This window comes from Eurosta solidaginis, chromosome 2 (assembly GCF_040869045.1).
Source record: "Eurosta solidaginis isolate ZX-2024a chromosome 2, ASM4086904v1, whole genome shotgun sequence".
NCBI lineage: Eukaryota > Metazoa > Arthropoda > Insecta > Diptera > Tephritidae > Eurosta > Eurosta solidaginis.
The window spans coordinates 73,562,753-73,578,527 of record NC_090320.1 but is presented as its reverse complement, the minus strand read 5'-3'; the positions used below and the strand labels follow the sequence as shown (position 1 = coordinate 73,578,527).

The 15,775-nt window shown below is 38.7% G+C and overlaps 1 protein-coding gene across 6 annotated transcripts in view; it reads left to right on the top strand.

The window, feature by feature from the left end:
• emb (exportin-1 emb) overlaps window positions 1-6,945 on the top strand; it is an 81,029-nt gene extending 74,084 nt beyond the window's left edge. For all 6 annotated transcript variants that reach the window (XM_067765714.1, XM_067765715.1, XM_067765713.1 and 3 more), the window contains exon 7: window positions 6,524-6,945. In XM_067765714.1, the coding sequence (XP_067621815.1) occupies window positions 6,524-6,673 (150 nt within the window). In that variant the 3' untranslated portion in view covers window positions 6,674-6,945. The remainder of the gene's footprint in view (window positions 1-6,523) is intronic.
• The last annotated feature ends 8,830 nt before the right edge of the window (window positions 6,946-15,775 follow it).

Here is a 15,775-nt window from a genome sequence, read left to right as displayed (position 1 = left end):
GTCGGGGACATCTCGCCCAGTATTCTCCCCGAGCACTGACCTCATAGGATGTTCGCACGCGTACTCACCGAGGACCGTGAACACCCTGGCAGTCCACGCTTAGGTCGGACTAGCCTTTCGGAGTTTGAACGAGTTCTCCAGATCAAAATGTCTACACCTTTTATTTTATTTTGCCTTCCTGTGGGAGCGATACCCACTAGTAATCATCTTTCGGAGTTTTGACGAGTTCTCCATAACAAATGTCTAATTGCCGCAAAGCCCTTTTAACTAGGAAACAGATATTATTCCCAACTTGACTTAACTTTTTTTTGATAGACCTATGTTGCCCGGCTAGCTTCGTAGTAGGACTTTGAGACTCTTATCTCAGGGGTGAGTCGTGCCCCACGTTGCTTGTCGTCGGAGATTCCTGGCAGTGGCTTCCCACAGATGATCCCGTTTCCTGTTCGCTTCATCGTCAGATCTTCAAAGCGAAGCAGGATTGTTACGGTCTGCTGCTACGGTCTACGGCTACGATCCACTTGGGAGCGTGTTCACGCGAACACACCTAGTGATGTGGCGAAAGTTTCGATAAAAAGTATCGAAAAACAAGGAAAAAGACCGACGGGCGATCGCTAACGAAGAAAAAGACCACGAGTTCCAGAGGAAGAAAAAAGATCTTTTCCTTTTTCGAGCTGAGTTGGTTAAACGTGGGATTTTGTGCTCTTAAATTTTCCAATTAAGGGCTAAGCGTACTTTAAATTGAAATGTTTTTAAGCCGATAAGCATTGTACACATGAAAACAATCCTATACTGCTTTTCGAACATAAAACTGAATTAATTTTCTGCAAGCAACATTTGATATTATTAAAATCGCAATCGTGACGCGTCTGGAAGAAATGCAGCGACAGTCAGCTCCGCAGCTACAAAGGAAACGAGTTAAAGGCACCATGGAATCAAAAGGCTTATCAAAGGCAGTGTAAATAATCCTCCACTAATAACCAACATTTGTTCATCGTACACCAAATCCTACCTGCATTTCAAAGTGGTTAATTTACCTACATTTGCCATTCCGGCTGTTTTACTACTAGCCGCAATTTCACTTTTTCGTTATGGCAACATACAACGGCCACCTATTATTGTGACGTGGTCTGCGCTGACTGCATGGTACCCCAAAACCACCACAAACTCCATACGCAGTAGCATATGATAAAGCGCCAACCACCACCAACGGCGCCCACTATTATCACGAGCATCACCATCGGTAGTACCTTCCCCAACCCTTTTATTAGCACCAACCACGAGCGCAACAACCACCAGACGTACCGCCACCACCAGTTGCAACGCACATAACGGGGCCGCGAACATAGGTCCGAGGCCACTAATGTTAACACCTACAACAGGCGGTACCACCGACACCAATACTAGCCGCATCTTTATCAGCTGCGTCCATACCGGCGATAATAATACTAGCGCATCTTTATTAGCTGCGTCCATACCGGCGATAACAATACTACCACATCTTTATCAGCTACGACCATACGGGCTACAATAAACCAGCTACAATGACAACCACAGGGCAGCGAACATAGGCCTGCGGCCAGGCCAATTGCGACAACGAATATCAGCGGGTAAACCGGTGAGTTCGTTCCATTACTGAACCAAATATACGTATTTGTAGCCTCAACCTTGTCTTTTAAATTTTTTTTTTTGACTGCAACATTATATAATGTTAATATACAAACCTATCCAAATTTAAGGCTATCGCCCTAGTATAGAATTAAAACGAATATGAATACGAATTCAATATGCATAATGAGCGAAGAAAATGAAAAGTTAAGAAAGCAATTCTTGTTATACGTTCGAAATTGTTGCATACTGAAAAATTAACAAAAAAAAAAAACAAAGCATATCTTAATGGTCATGGGTAGGCAATTTGTACTGCCTGTGAAACAAAAAAAAAGTGTTTCAGGTATTAAAAGTTGCTTCGCGTTACCGTAAAGTTTTACTATTACTTTTTAATCAATGCAATTGTTGCGGATATGTTTTTGGAATAAGCAAAAGGTATGGATATTGTTTCTGTAAGGAATAAAGTTTTATTAGTAATTCAAGTTCAATTGCATTATCAGTTAAAACGCATTAAATTTATATTAAGGGATGCAATTAACGAGTAATGCAAATTGACTTACATTATCAACAAAGAAAAAAGAAATTATATACTATTTTCTATAATCTTTATCAGTAAACTGTTAAATTTAGTGATAATGTAAGTTACAGTACATGCAAGTTTTTTTTATTGCTTACTGCCATCTTACTAACGGCAGCATGCCCGTGTAAATTGTGAATAATTGATATGGCACCTACTTTATTGCTTTTTTCATTATCAACCTCAACTCAAGAAGTGAATGCATTGTCGAGTTTAACTTACAAATCATAAAATTTGCAGTGGAACTTAAATCGCTTCAATCTACATGAATCTATGTCAAAAATAAATGTATACATAGTAAAGTAATATTATTATATACATACCTGAAACCTTTCAAATCTGAATCATCTTTGTTCTTTCATTTTATTATTTTAATTTTACTTTTTTTTTGACTGAGTTGAATTAAACACAAAACAATAGCAGCACTGACTGATACATGCAAAACAGTTTACGTTTCACCTGAACAAGTAAAACGAGTTCATTAATTTTATTATAAGTTTAAAAAGTTCACGTTTTACCTGAACCTGTAAAACGATTTCGTTAATTTTACCATAAATTTAAAAGTTCACGTTCTACCTGAACAGGTAAATGACTCCGGTAATTTTTCTATGAATTTAAAAGCTTACGTTTTACTTGAACATGTGAAACAATTTTTTTGAGGAGTATGATTTACCCCAAATTTAGTCTTAGTTGCGTTTGTAACAAATTTCTTAGTACATAGTACATATTAGTGTTATTATACTATGTGTTATACCAAATTGATGTTTTGTTAAACCCAAAGTAAGTCTAATACAACAACATATTAATTTTGTAAGGGGCCCCAATTATCGGAAGTTGTATCCAAACTGTACAGCCCTAAGATAGGCTTGTGAATGAAAAAAGAAAAGGGCATTTAACCAAATTTCTACCAAAAAAAAAAATTTTATTATATATATAATATATTAGATTATAAAAACAAACCAATTATTATTACATTCAATGAGCAGAGCAGCTCACAACAATTTTTCTAAAAACTTACAAAAAAAAATAGAGTTCCTCTCCAATTAGGCACGCATTTTTGATTGCTATTTTTTTTTTAAATTAGAATATTTATAAGCATAAATATATATATAAAAAAGAGACCCTTGCAGTAAGATCAAAAGAAGTTTATAGAAAGAAATGCTATATTAGTAATAATGAAACTTGAATAAATGTGTTAACAATATGGGAATGCTGGCGTCGCCATTTATTTAGAAGGCACGTAGGGTTACCAGGTAAGGGGCCACCGAAATTTAGGTGCGTCGGTGGCCATGGTTTTTTTTGAGGGTGGGACATAGCACCGGGCGTCGCAACACCGCCCGCGGCGCCCCTATGTATATTCGGCCCGTTTATTTTCCTTTTTGTTTTCTTTTAATTTTCAGCGGTTATTTTGATTTCAGAGTAGTAACCGGCCATGTCCGGTTCGGTAAATTTTCTTGTGTCAGTCTTTTTTTTTTTGAATTTGAATTTTTAAATGTTGGAATGTTAACGGTTTGTCCGTGGCATCCGGTTCGACCGGATAGGAACTTTTTTCTGTTTATGGCGCAGGAACAGTAAGGTTGGCAAGGACCCGCTCCAGCCGACAATGACTAGCCACTGTGCACCAACACATCATGCCGACCGCCTTCCTCACTGCTTCCACCGAAAATGCGATACCATAACAACGCATATGGCTATAAGAGAAACATAAACTAGAAATAGGTATACATGTATATAGCGAATAACCAAGCAAGGGATACAATTGTTCTCGAATACAGTTTCGCGAAATGGCTAGACCTTAGGAGAAATGGATGAACGAGAAAACTGAGAGTATAAAAGCAGCGCAAGCTGAGGAATCAGTAATCAGTTTTGATTTAAACACGCTATTGGTTGTGACGTATAATTGTGAAGTACTACTCTCAAAGTAATAAATAAAGACCAGTTTGCAATACTAAATATTAGATTGATTTTTTCAACAGTTTAGCGATTCGAATTTTAACAGAAGGTTGCAAATAAGCGGAATTCCCCAAAATTCTGTACATTATGATGAAAAGTTCTATAATTAAGTAAATGTAGTAGATGCAGATTCTTCTGCACTATGTGTTTTTCTTGTAATCATTAGATTACGAGATTATGTTTTTTAACTAGTAATTCAAGGGCATATTTATAATCGATGTATCCTTGAATATTCCATTGGATTTGGAATTGAAAACGTTTAAATTGTTTTATTTATTCAAAGTCAGAGATGTCGCTGTCAAATTGTTTTGTTTGGATGAAGTAGTTGTTGCTTTCTATTAGGTTTTGTGAAATTAGTTATAGGTGATTGGTATATTTGCGGTTGGGTGTAGTTGCTAGAGTTGTTGTGAGTTTTGTTATTAATTGAGTGCATTGGAGTTGAGTGGTAGGTACAATTGTTTGTTATTGTGCAAGGTGACATTTCTATGTCCCCACTTTCTGCGTTTGTATTATTAGCTAGTGTGCTTGTTGTTGTATTTTGTTTAGCTTGTTCTGTTATCTTTGTAAACAATGTATCAATAATGGAGTTTGAACTTGTATTTTGAATTTTATTTTCAGACGATTTTGTACAAATTTGACTTTGGTTTGAGTTTTCTTGGTTTTGAATGTTTGACCTGTTTGATGCGTTCTTTTAGCGGTCGTTCGGTGTTATTATTTTTTTAATTTGTGCATACGAAGCCTTATTTGTATGCTTGCTTCTGGGTTCTATTTGGAAAGTAGTGGGGTTATTGTTGTATAATTTCCAAGCTTCTCTTACAGTACATCGACGTTCTATTTTAATTATGTTTGAGGAAGCTAGGACAGGGTGGGTCCTCAGAGGTGTATGTGTCAATATTGCAATTTACACAGAAGATTCTCGAGCAAGTATCATGAGGTGGAGGTGCCGCACATTGCTTGCACGGTTGATTACCTTTTCAATTATTTTTTGTATGCCCAAATTCAAGCAATTTCTGCATTGCATGGGGTTAGAGATGTATTTTCCCAGCCCAAGCTAATTTTTTCTGGTCTCCGAATTACATTAAATGTTAGAATTGCTGCTCCTGTTCGTGTTGGTATATCGTTAGTTACCTTCTTCACTTCGATTACTTATTGGTCTGCTAAGCCTTCCAATAACTCTTTTTCAGTAAGGTGGATAATATTTCTCGAAAATATTGTGGCGAATATTAGTATCACTAAGCGATACTACCATCACTAAGCCGATACTAAGCAGTATGTACGTAAACAAATCGATCATCATCATACATGCATACATAACAGGCAACGGAGAGATACTCATAAACACATGTAATCATCAGCCGAAGTAGTACTCACATATACACACGCACATGCCTATGCGAGAGGCTAAAAAGTACAAATACACACGCATATAGCTGGTAACCAAGTAGAAGATTCTAGAAGGAGAAACGTCTAGACATTTGGAGAAATATGCAGACAAGGCAACAGAGAGTATAAAAGCAGAGCAAGCTGAGTAGTCAGTAATCAGTTTTGATTTAAGCACGCTATTGGTTGCGAATTATATGTGTTATTGTGAAGTACTTTTCAAGTAGTCTAATAAAGACCATTTTGCATTATTGAATATTGGAGTTATTTATTCAACAGTTTAGCGATTCGAACGTTAGCAGAAAGTGTGGAATAAGCGGAATTTCCTAAAATTCGTTACAATATTCTACCCTGTGTTAAATAAGGGTTTTTGTGAAAAGATAAATTAACCGGTGCAACATCAAAATAGGTTGCTTTGAAGAATTTTTCTGCTGCATTAAGGTTTTTTGCCTCTATCAGTAAGTCACCAGATTTAAGCTCTGTTACTTCAGAGTATTCTGTCCTTTTTCTATTTGGAAAACGTTATAGGATGCTAATGGCCGTATGTATAAAAAGCGAACATTTGCTTAGACTCGAGTTTATGAGTAAGATATGTATGATGATTTTATTTGTGTTGCGGAAACAAACACAATTGTTGATTTAACTTAAGCTGTTATGCCTATATTTTTCAGCCAGCTTATTTTCAAATAGGTAATTTTTGCTAAGGCAAAATAAATTACAGAGTTAGGCAGCCTTAAAAAATCAGCTATGTTGAGGCGGACAACATAGCAAAACGTATGGTGAATTCCTCTCAGAGTCGTTCTACAAGTTCCACAAAGTTCAACAGGTCTATAATGCTCCCTCTTACTTTTTTATCCACTTTGCTTTTACTTGAAAAATTGAATATGAGCAAATTGTATGTATGAGGATCACTAACCTAAATTTAAGAATAAATTTAATTTATCATGGTGTCACACGTGTGCTGTTTGTTGGATATAAATAATAATTTCTGTTTCTTTTGTTTTATAGGAAATAACAGGTGAGGACGATTCTGATTTATACCTAGAAGAGAGGGAGGCAGCATTGCGTGAGGAGCAGGCTAATAAACGTTTAATGCAACGCAACATACCTGGCATGTTGAATCCGCACGAGTTGCCAGAAGATATGCAGGATGAGTAAATGATAATACAACATTATCAATTGAAAGAAGTTATGAGTGCAGAGCGAATGTTTTGATTTACGTGAAAAAAAAACAAGTGAATGTAACACACAAACAATTATATTCAAATGCATACATCTTTTTATAATTAATTAACGTATGAGAATATTGAATAATTCTAAAGTTATGTTTGAAATGAATAATTGTCGTCGAAGTATGAATGTTTAAAAAATCTAACATCATAAATCTATATAAATATTATTAGACTATTTAATATAACCAACAATGCGAATGATTGCGTTTCTTTATTAAATTTAGAAATAGTTTGTATATTAAAGAAAACAAAAATCAATGAATGAGAAGCAAATGCGAACTTCATAAAAACAAAAAAAAAAGAGCAAAAACGTTAATTGTTATAATAATCACAAATGATTGTACGAGTATGTGAGTGAAAATGAATTGAACCAACAAATATACTTAGTACATAGATATTATGGAGATACATGGAAGGATGATTTTTTGAAATATTTGTTTGGTACAAAGTATTTTGTTGGTATCGCAAAAACAAAATAATATAATAAATTTAAACTAAAGGAAAAGTTCTGAAAATTATGCGTTATGAAACATTTTCATTTGCAAAGAGAGTGATCAGATGACATAAATACAATAGTTAAAACAAGAATATTCGATTGCTATTATTTTACTATTTGAACAAAGCAATTATTTACCGGAATAAATCTTTGAAATTAATTTTACTACTAAAATTCTATGCTCTTATCATTATTTGTTTTTATTGATGTTTAATTTATTGCATATATCAGTGCTTATATAATTGTTTGTTTTTGCTTTTTACGTTAGAACATTGCGAACTAAATACTTGCTTGAAATAAATAAATGCGTTTTAAGCCAGTAAGAGACGACAAACAGGTTGAAATTGTCTTTAAAAATTTTGTGGCAGATTTTTATAGAAAAAAGTTTTGCGTTTGGATTTGATATGTGTTGACGCTAACCCGAGATATATCTAATAGCGAATTCATATTTTTACGAACTCCTTATTTTCTTCGCATCATAAAATGAACAAATCGCACACCTAGATCAAAACAGCAATCAGCTCAATTCGGATACGTTTACGAATTTTTTGGTGGATAGCTTCTATGTGATGATGATGTTCAGTAGACATCGGAAAGCATGCCTGGAATGCAGTGCCGACTCCACTACCACTTACAAATAGAACATTGTTGAAATTGTAGCAATCTATGTAATTCAAGTTTATGAAGAAAAAATGTTTTGTCATATTTTTTCAGTCGAAGATTTTTCTCACCATAATTTAAAATTTCTGTATAGCTTAATATAATTTCAAATAAATTATTTTTATAAAACCGTGAGATTATAATAGGTTATGGGCGAACTAAAAGATCACGGGATACTTCAGTTTAATTGTACTGGTTTCGACGACTGGCGATTCCGTGTCGAAATGCATTTTGATGCTCTTGGTTTGGGCAAAGTTTTAACGGGCTCTCCTCCAAATGAAGAAGCGGCGAAGGTGGAATTTTTAAAGGACAAGAAGGCCAAGGACTTGTTAGTTGGATTTATTCATAACGATTGTTTGGGCTATGTTCGCGAAAAGACAACGACTAAAAAAATTTAGGATAATCTCCAAATTAGTTTCGCACGAAAATCAATTTTGAGCCAGCTGTCAATGAAGAAGATTTTTTGGTGCAGTTATTTTTAACGTTACCGGAAAAATTTGATCCGCTTGTAACTGCTTTGCAAAACTTAAATGATGCTAAGTTGACGGTTAGTGTAGTAAAAGAAAGATTGTTGGCAGAAGAGATCAAGTTATCTGATCGCCACCAAAGGGATTTTTCTGAGAAGACAGCATTCAGTAGTAAGAAATACGAGAAAAAACCTTCAAAGTTTCAAGGCAAGTGTTTTAAATGCGGAAAAGTTGGTCATAGAGCAAAAGATTGTCGGCAAGTAGAAGCTAGAAGTGCAGTAAATAATAAAAAAGCGAATAGTATTTGTTTTGTTGCTGATCGTGGAAACGATTTGAAGAAAGCATATGGTTCAAACCTTAAATTTAAACTTGACTGGAGCGAGTGACCATATGGCTAATGAGAAATGGTATAAAAATCGAATTAAATGGGATAACCATGTTCTCATTGATGTAGCTAAAGATAATTAGACTCTAATTGCTAGATATTCAGGGCAAATCAGTAGGTTGAGTAATAAAGGAGTAGAGTTTATTATGCAAGATGTCCTGTATGTGCCAGAGTTAAGGGACAATTTGTTGTCAGTTCGAAAACTTACAAATGCCGGTGTTGATGTAGTATTTTGCAAAAGCAAGGCAAATATTATAAAGAATGTAGAACTCTTAGCAACTGCACATCTACGGAATGGGTTGTATGAAATTGAAATAGAGGTTGAGCGGTCTTCTACTTCTTGTGAAGATGAACGGTCGTAAGCAGGAATGTGTAATCAGGATAAGGTTAAACTTTGGCATAAACGATTTGGTCACATTGGCCAACAAGCATTTGATGATTTAATTACCAAGAAAATGGTATATGGGTTAGAAGTAAATAGAGAAAAATTAAATTTTTGCGATGTTTGTTTTGAAGCTAAACATTCTCTAGATTCTTTCAATGAACATCGTGTTCGAGCTAAACGGCTACTTGAAAGGATCCGCTCTGACGTATGTGGACCATTTGATTCTGTTGCATGGGATGGATCAAAGTACTTTGTTTCGTTTATAGACGATTATACGCATTTTTTTTATTTATTTATACGCATTTTGTATTCGTCTATAATATTAAAAAGAAGTCCGATGTTTTTGAAATGGTGAAGCAATATGAAGCTGTGGTAACTGCTAAATTTGGAACCTCTATATCGAAATTAACTGTTGATCAAGGTAGGAAATACTTTTCCAATGATCAAGAAGGTTGGTACAAAAAGAAGGGGATTCAAGTGGAATCAACGGTTGCCTATTCACCTCAGCAAAATGGAGTTGCCGAGCAATTTAATAGGACTTTGTTAGAAAAAGTTGGATCAATGTTGATTGAATCTTACATGCCAAAGCGAATGTGGTGTGAAGCGGTATATACAGGTGTATATATCATAAATCGTAGTACAACAATGCAATTGGATGGTTTCGTTACACAAGCTGAGATGTGGTATGGTGTAAAGCCAGATGTAAGTAAATTGCGTATATTTGGTTGTAAGGCATTCGCATGGATACCCAATCAGAAGAGGAAGAATTTAGCGCTTCCCAAGGCAGTCGGTTCTATGTACCGGAGCGACTCGGGATTTTTCCCGACAAAGGACTGTCATTTCAGTGTGACCCCATTTAATTTGTTTCGTCCCTCCCACAAATTGTCATCCTCCCAGCAGCTCCTTGCAGCAGGACTGCTACATATTCTCTTACTCCGGGAAGGTATCGAACCCAATCCGGGTCCGTCTCCTCACCCCGGTCCTGAGAAATGGTTTTGCTGCATTTGCCAGAAAAGAATCTTTTTAGGACGGTCATACTCTGTTCAGTGTGTCTCGTGCAAGGGATGGTTGCATCGGACAGGTTGTTCTGGGCTTGATCCCAAAACCCGACGTCCACGTAACTTTTATAAATCTTTTGTGGCTCCTTGCTGCTCACGCCCAAGGGCGTCCCGTAGTCTACGCCTAAGCGTATCCCCACTACCTTCCAGCAGCTTCGCTGCTCAGCAAGCCACAACAAGTACCCGCTGCTGCTCGCGCCCCACGGCGCCAACAACACAAACAGCTGATACCACTCATAACTACTACCTTCGTAGTAGAGCTGGTAGCAATGCTGAGCATCAGCCCCTGCCCCCGTCTTCTTCTCCTCCCCTCTTTTCTGGCAGCAATCGTGCAGGTCAGGGAAACAGACTCTTAGTCCCTGCCTCCGTTTGCACCGTCTGCCAGCACAGAATATATAGGTTTGCGACATCCGCTCAATGCAGCTCCTGCCTTGGGTGGTGCCACTTTCCTAGATGTTCTGGTCTCCGCGACGGCAACCCCTCGACGGGTTTCATCGCGCCATGCTGCCAGGTCGCAAACCCAAATCATCCGGGTACCCCAATGCTTGCCCAAGGGCGCCCAGTCCCAAGGCCACAACAGCAATTGCGACCTGGCCTTCTACAACCTAGGCGTAGTCACCCCTCACTTACCCCTAGAGTGGCGGCGTCACCCCTCATGCACTTCAGAATTCTGCAGTTCAACTGTAATGGACTAACTGGGAAGATTACGGAGATAGTCGATTTCATGAAGCGGCACAACATCCGCATTGCTGCGATTCAAGAGACTAAACTCACAGCAAGATCTGCATTGCAGACCTGCTCTGGTTATAATGTCCACAGGAAAGACCGCGAGAGCGGAAATGGAGGCGGCCTCGCGTTTATTATACACCACTCTGTGCAATATCATAAATTTGATCCTGGCATCGACCGCAGTGACAATGTCTTAGAACGTCAAGGCCTATCTGTCCGGTCAGGCGATGCAAATCTAGAAATCATCAACATCTACATCCCTCCTGTCACCTGTTGCCCCAGTGGATACCGCCCTAATATCGAGGCCTTACTCACTGGCAACAATCGCATTATCTTAGGCGATTTCAATGCCCATCACGACCTATGGCATTCAAACTTGCGGGCGGACAGTAGGGGTGAGATGTTGGCGGATCAAATAGACGAAACGACGTTCTGCACAATTAACGGAGACGCCCCCACACGTATGGTAGGAAGCTGTCATAGCTCGCCAGATATCTCAATCGTGAGCGCAGAACTCGTAAACTGCGTCAACTGGCAGCCGATGGTAACATTGGCATCCGACCACCTGCCCATACTTATTTCGTTCGAGCGTACCACCGACTTCATCGTCACCGAAAAACGCACTTTCATAAACTTCAAAAAAGGAAAGTGGGAAGAATATAAATCTGCAACAGACAGCAGCTTTGCTGCCCTCCCTATCCCGACTGATGCCCGCCAAGGGGAGCGTGCCTTCCGTAAGGTCATTGAATCCGCCTCGGCACATTTCATACCCGCCGGGGGAATTCCCGAAATCCGGCCCGACTTCCCGGCGGAGGCCGCGAGCTTAGCGAGGGAACGCGACCTTATAAGACAGCTTGATCCAGGCGACCCCCAAATAAGGGATATAAACCAACGCATCAGATTGCTTGTGGACGAACACAAGCGGGCGAAATGGGAAGAGCACCTAAGAGGTTGTAACCTCTCTACCGGTGTAGGTAAACTTTGGTCCACCGTAAAGTCCCTATCGAATCCGACTAAGCACAAAGACAAAGTTTCCATCGCCTTTGGCGATAAGGTGCTGTCGGATGCGAAAAAATGCGCGAGCGCTTTCTGCCGACAATATATAATGCATCCTACGGTCGACAAAGATAGACGGAGAGCCAATAGACGTGCACATAAACACAAACTCAGCGCGTCACCAATTACCATCACCGCTAGAGAGGTTGAGGACGCCATTGGTCGCGCTAAACCATCCAAAGCAGTGGGCCCAGACGGCATAGCCATGCCGATGCTTAAAAACCTAGGGAAAGAGGGTTTCAAATATTTAGCGCATGTCTTCAACCTGTCTCTTTCCACCTTTGTCATACCCGAGAAATGGAAAATGGCCAAGGTGGTCCCGCTACTAAAGCCTGGGAAACCAGGGTGGTCGGCAGGCATCGGTGCAATTCAGAAACGAGACATCAAAACAAAGGAGAATTAAACAAGGGGTGCCACAGGGTGGTGTCCTATCCCCGCTTTTGTTTAATTTCTACATATCTAAGCTACCTTCACCACCGGAAGGAGTCACAATCGTTTCCTACGCCGATGACTGCACAATAATGGCCACAGGCCCAGGCCCAAAGATCGATGAGCTATGCAATAAAATAAACGGCTATCTCCCTGATCTCTCCAGTTTTTTCGCCTCGCGAAACCTGTCATTGTCACCCACTAAATCTTCCGCGACCTTATTTACAACATGGACGCCCCAAATGTCGACCATATTGAACATCCACGTCGATGGCACTACGCTACCGACTGTCCTACACCCCAAAATCTTGGGTGTGACGTTTGATCAGGATCTACATTTTGGTGCGCACGCAACCGCAATTGTTCCAAGAATTCAGAGCCGTAATAAAATCCTCAAATCCCTTGCTGGCAGTACCTGGGGAAAAGACAAAGAAACGCTCTTGACCACATACAAAGCAATTAGCCAGCCGATTACGTGCTACGCGTCACCCATATGGTCGCCAAGCCTAAAAACCACCCACTGGAAGAAACTACAGGCCTGCCAAAATACTGCTCTCAGAATCGCCACGGGCTGTCTTCTTATGTCCCCAGAACACCATCTGCATAATGAGGCGAGAATACTCCCCATCAGGGAGAGAAATGAGATGCTGACCAAACAGTTTCTGTTGAATACCCAGAAACCTGGGCATCCCAACAGACATCTGATTGACGAACCAGCACCGCCTAGGGGCCTAAGGAGTCATCTCCGTAAGCATTTTGAGGAAATACGGCACCTGAGAACCCAGCCGTATGAAGCGGAAAAACACAAGCAGGTCCTTGGTGAACTCCATAGACAGGCGTCGGACCTTTATGTCGGGAATTGCCCGGTGAATCCAGTACTTGAAGAAAAATATCCAGAACTCGCAGAGGAGGAACGCATACTCCCCAGGGAAACGCGTGTCACTCTTGCTCAACTTCGTTCTGGATACTGTAACAGGTTAAACTCTTACCTATCCAGAATCAACCCCGACATACAAAATGTATGCCCTGCTTGCAATGTGTCCCCACATGACACCAACCATCTCTTTAATTGTAATGTGGAACCAACGCCTCTAACACCCCTTTCCTTATGGTCCACCCCTGTTGAAACGGCAAGTTTCCTTGGACTCCCGTTAGAGGATATTGATGACAATTTGTGATCGGTCGCGGCTATTAGGTGGGGCGAGCATTGCTACAACAACAACAACAGGAAGAATTTAGATTCGAAGAGCTGTAAGACAGTAATGATTGGTTATGTTGCTAATGGGTATAGACTGTGGGACATACAAAGTCAGAAGATATTAATTCCACGAGATGTCGTATTCGATGAATCAGTTTTCCTGTTTAAAGAGGAAGTATTTAACAAAGCTGATAATAAAGAAGTACGTATTAAACGCTACCACGAGCAAGAAGGGTAAAAAGATGATGAGGTTCTTTTGGCAGATGGTGTTTCCGATTGTGTTCCAGTACGCAGAGAAATTTCCAGCGAAGAGATGATACAGGAACAACAACAAAAGCTACAGCAGCAAGAACTAGAGCAGGAAAATGAAACAAATACATTTAATGACGTAAATGAGAATGATGATGAAGAAATTCCTTCAAAGAATAACGATGTTCCAAATGAGCATACCCTTAGGCGTAGTGAACGAGAGCGCCGAACTTCACGTAAGCTGTTTGATTATTTTATTGGGTATAGAGCTACTTCGGCTGCCTATACTCCTACAGATTATCCTGAAACATATAGAGAAATTGAAAGTATAAGTGATGTGAGTTGTTGGATGAAAGCTATTGATGAGGAATTGGAATCTATGTACAAAAATAATGTCTGGGACATAGTATCTCTTCCGAAGGATGTCAACCCACTTAAAAGTAAATGGATTTTCCGAGTAAAAGAAAATGGGAATGGCAATCCAACTCGTTACATGGCTCGTCTCGTAGGGAAAGGTTTCTTGCAAAGAGAAAGAATTGATTACAATAAAACATGCTCCAGTAGCCAAACTTACAACAATTAGAGTTGTGCTAGCAGTTGGTGTACATGAGCATTTGTTGTTTCACCAACTAGATGTAAAAACAGCATTTTTACATGGTGAATTGCAAGAAGATATTTATATGGCTATTCCAGAAGGCATTAAAGCAGAACCAGACAAAGTGCAAACTACGTTAATCTTTGTATGGGTTAAAACAAGCACCACGATGCTGGAACCAAAAATTCAATAAACATTTGTTAAGTATAGGATTCAAAAGATTAAATCATGATTATTTTTTATACACAACATTTTCTAATGGGGATTTCTTAATTGTAATAATGTATGTCGATGACCTCCTTATTGCTGGTAAGCCGATTGTTTCTATTAACTGGTTGAAAAAGACTTTGAATGAAAAATTTGAAATGTCAGATTTTGGTGAATTGAAATATTTTCTGGGAATTAAAATTGAGAATTTTGGTGATCATATTACTTTATCACAAGAAGCTAGTATTGATAAAGTATTGAGAAAATTTGGAATGGAAGAGTGTAATACTGTGCGAAGTCCTATGGAAAAAGGATTACAACTATTGCAAAGTAAAGAAAAATCCAGTTGTGACAAGCCCTATAGAGAATTTCTAGGGAACCTAATGTACATTATGCTTTGCGTAAGACCTCACTTTTTTTTTTTCAATTGGCTACATGGGGAGATATCAGCAGAATGCAAGTGAAGAGCATTGGCAATGCCTAAAGGGAGTTTTGAGGTATCTCAAAGGCACCAAAAGAAAGGAGTTGATATTCAAAGAAACTCTTAACAAGCCTCTTATATGTTTCGCTGATGCATATTGGGGAAGTGATATGACTGATCGGAAATCAGAGAGCGGTTTTGTATTTCAAGTATATGGATGTACGGCTTCTGGGTCAAGTAAGAAAAAACCGACCGTTGCGCTTTCTTCTAGCAAATCAGAATACATAGCATTGAGTGCGGCAGTAATTGAAGCAGTATGGTTACACGGTTTATTGAATGACCTAAAACAAATCACAGATCAAGCAATAGAAATATTTGAAGATAATAACGGATGCATTGGAATGGCAAACACTTTTGAAATTAAATGCACAAACCATATTGACATAAATCATAATTTTCTAAGAGACATGATTGCAAAGGGCATGATAAAACTGATTGCAATCAATACCGAAGATCAGTTAGCAGATTTATTTACAAAAGCTTTAAATACAAGTAGATTTAATAATTTATGTTGTAAGCTAGGATTAAATGATTGAGAAGGGATGTTGAAATTGTAACAATCTATGTAATTCAAGTTTATGAAGAAAAAATGTTTTGTTATATTTTTTCAGTCGAAGATTTTTCTTACCATAA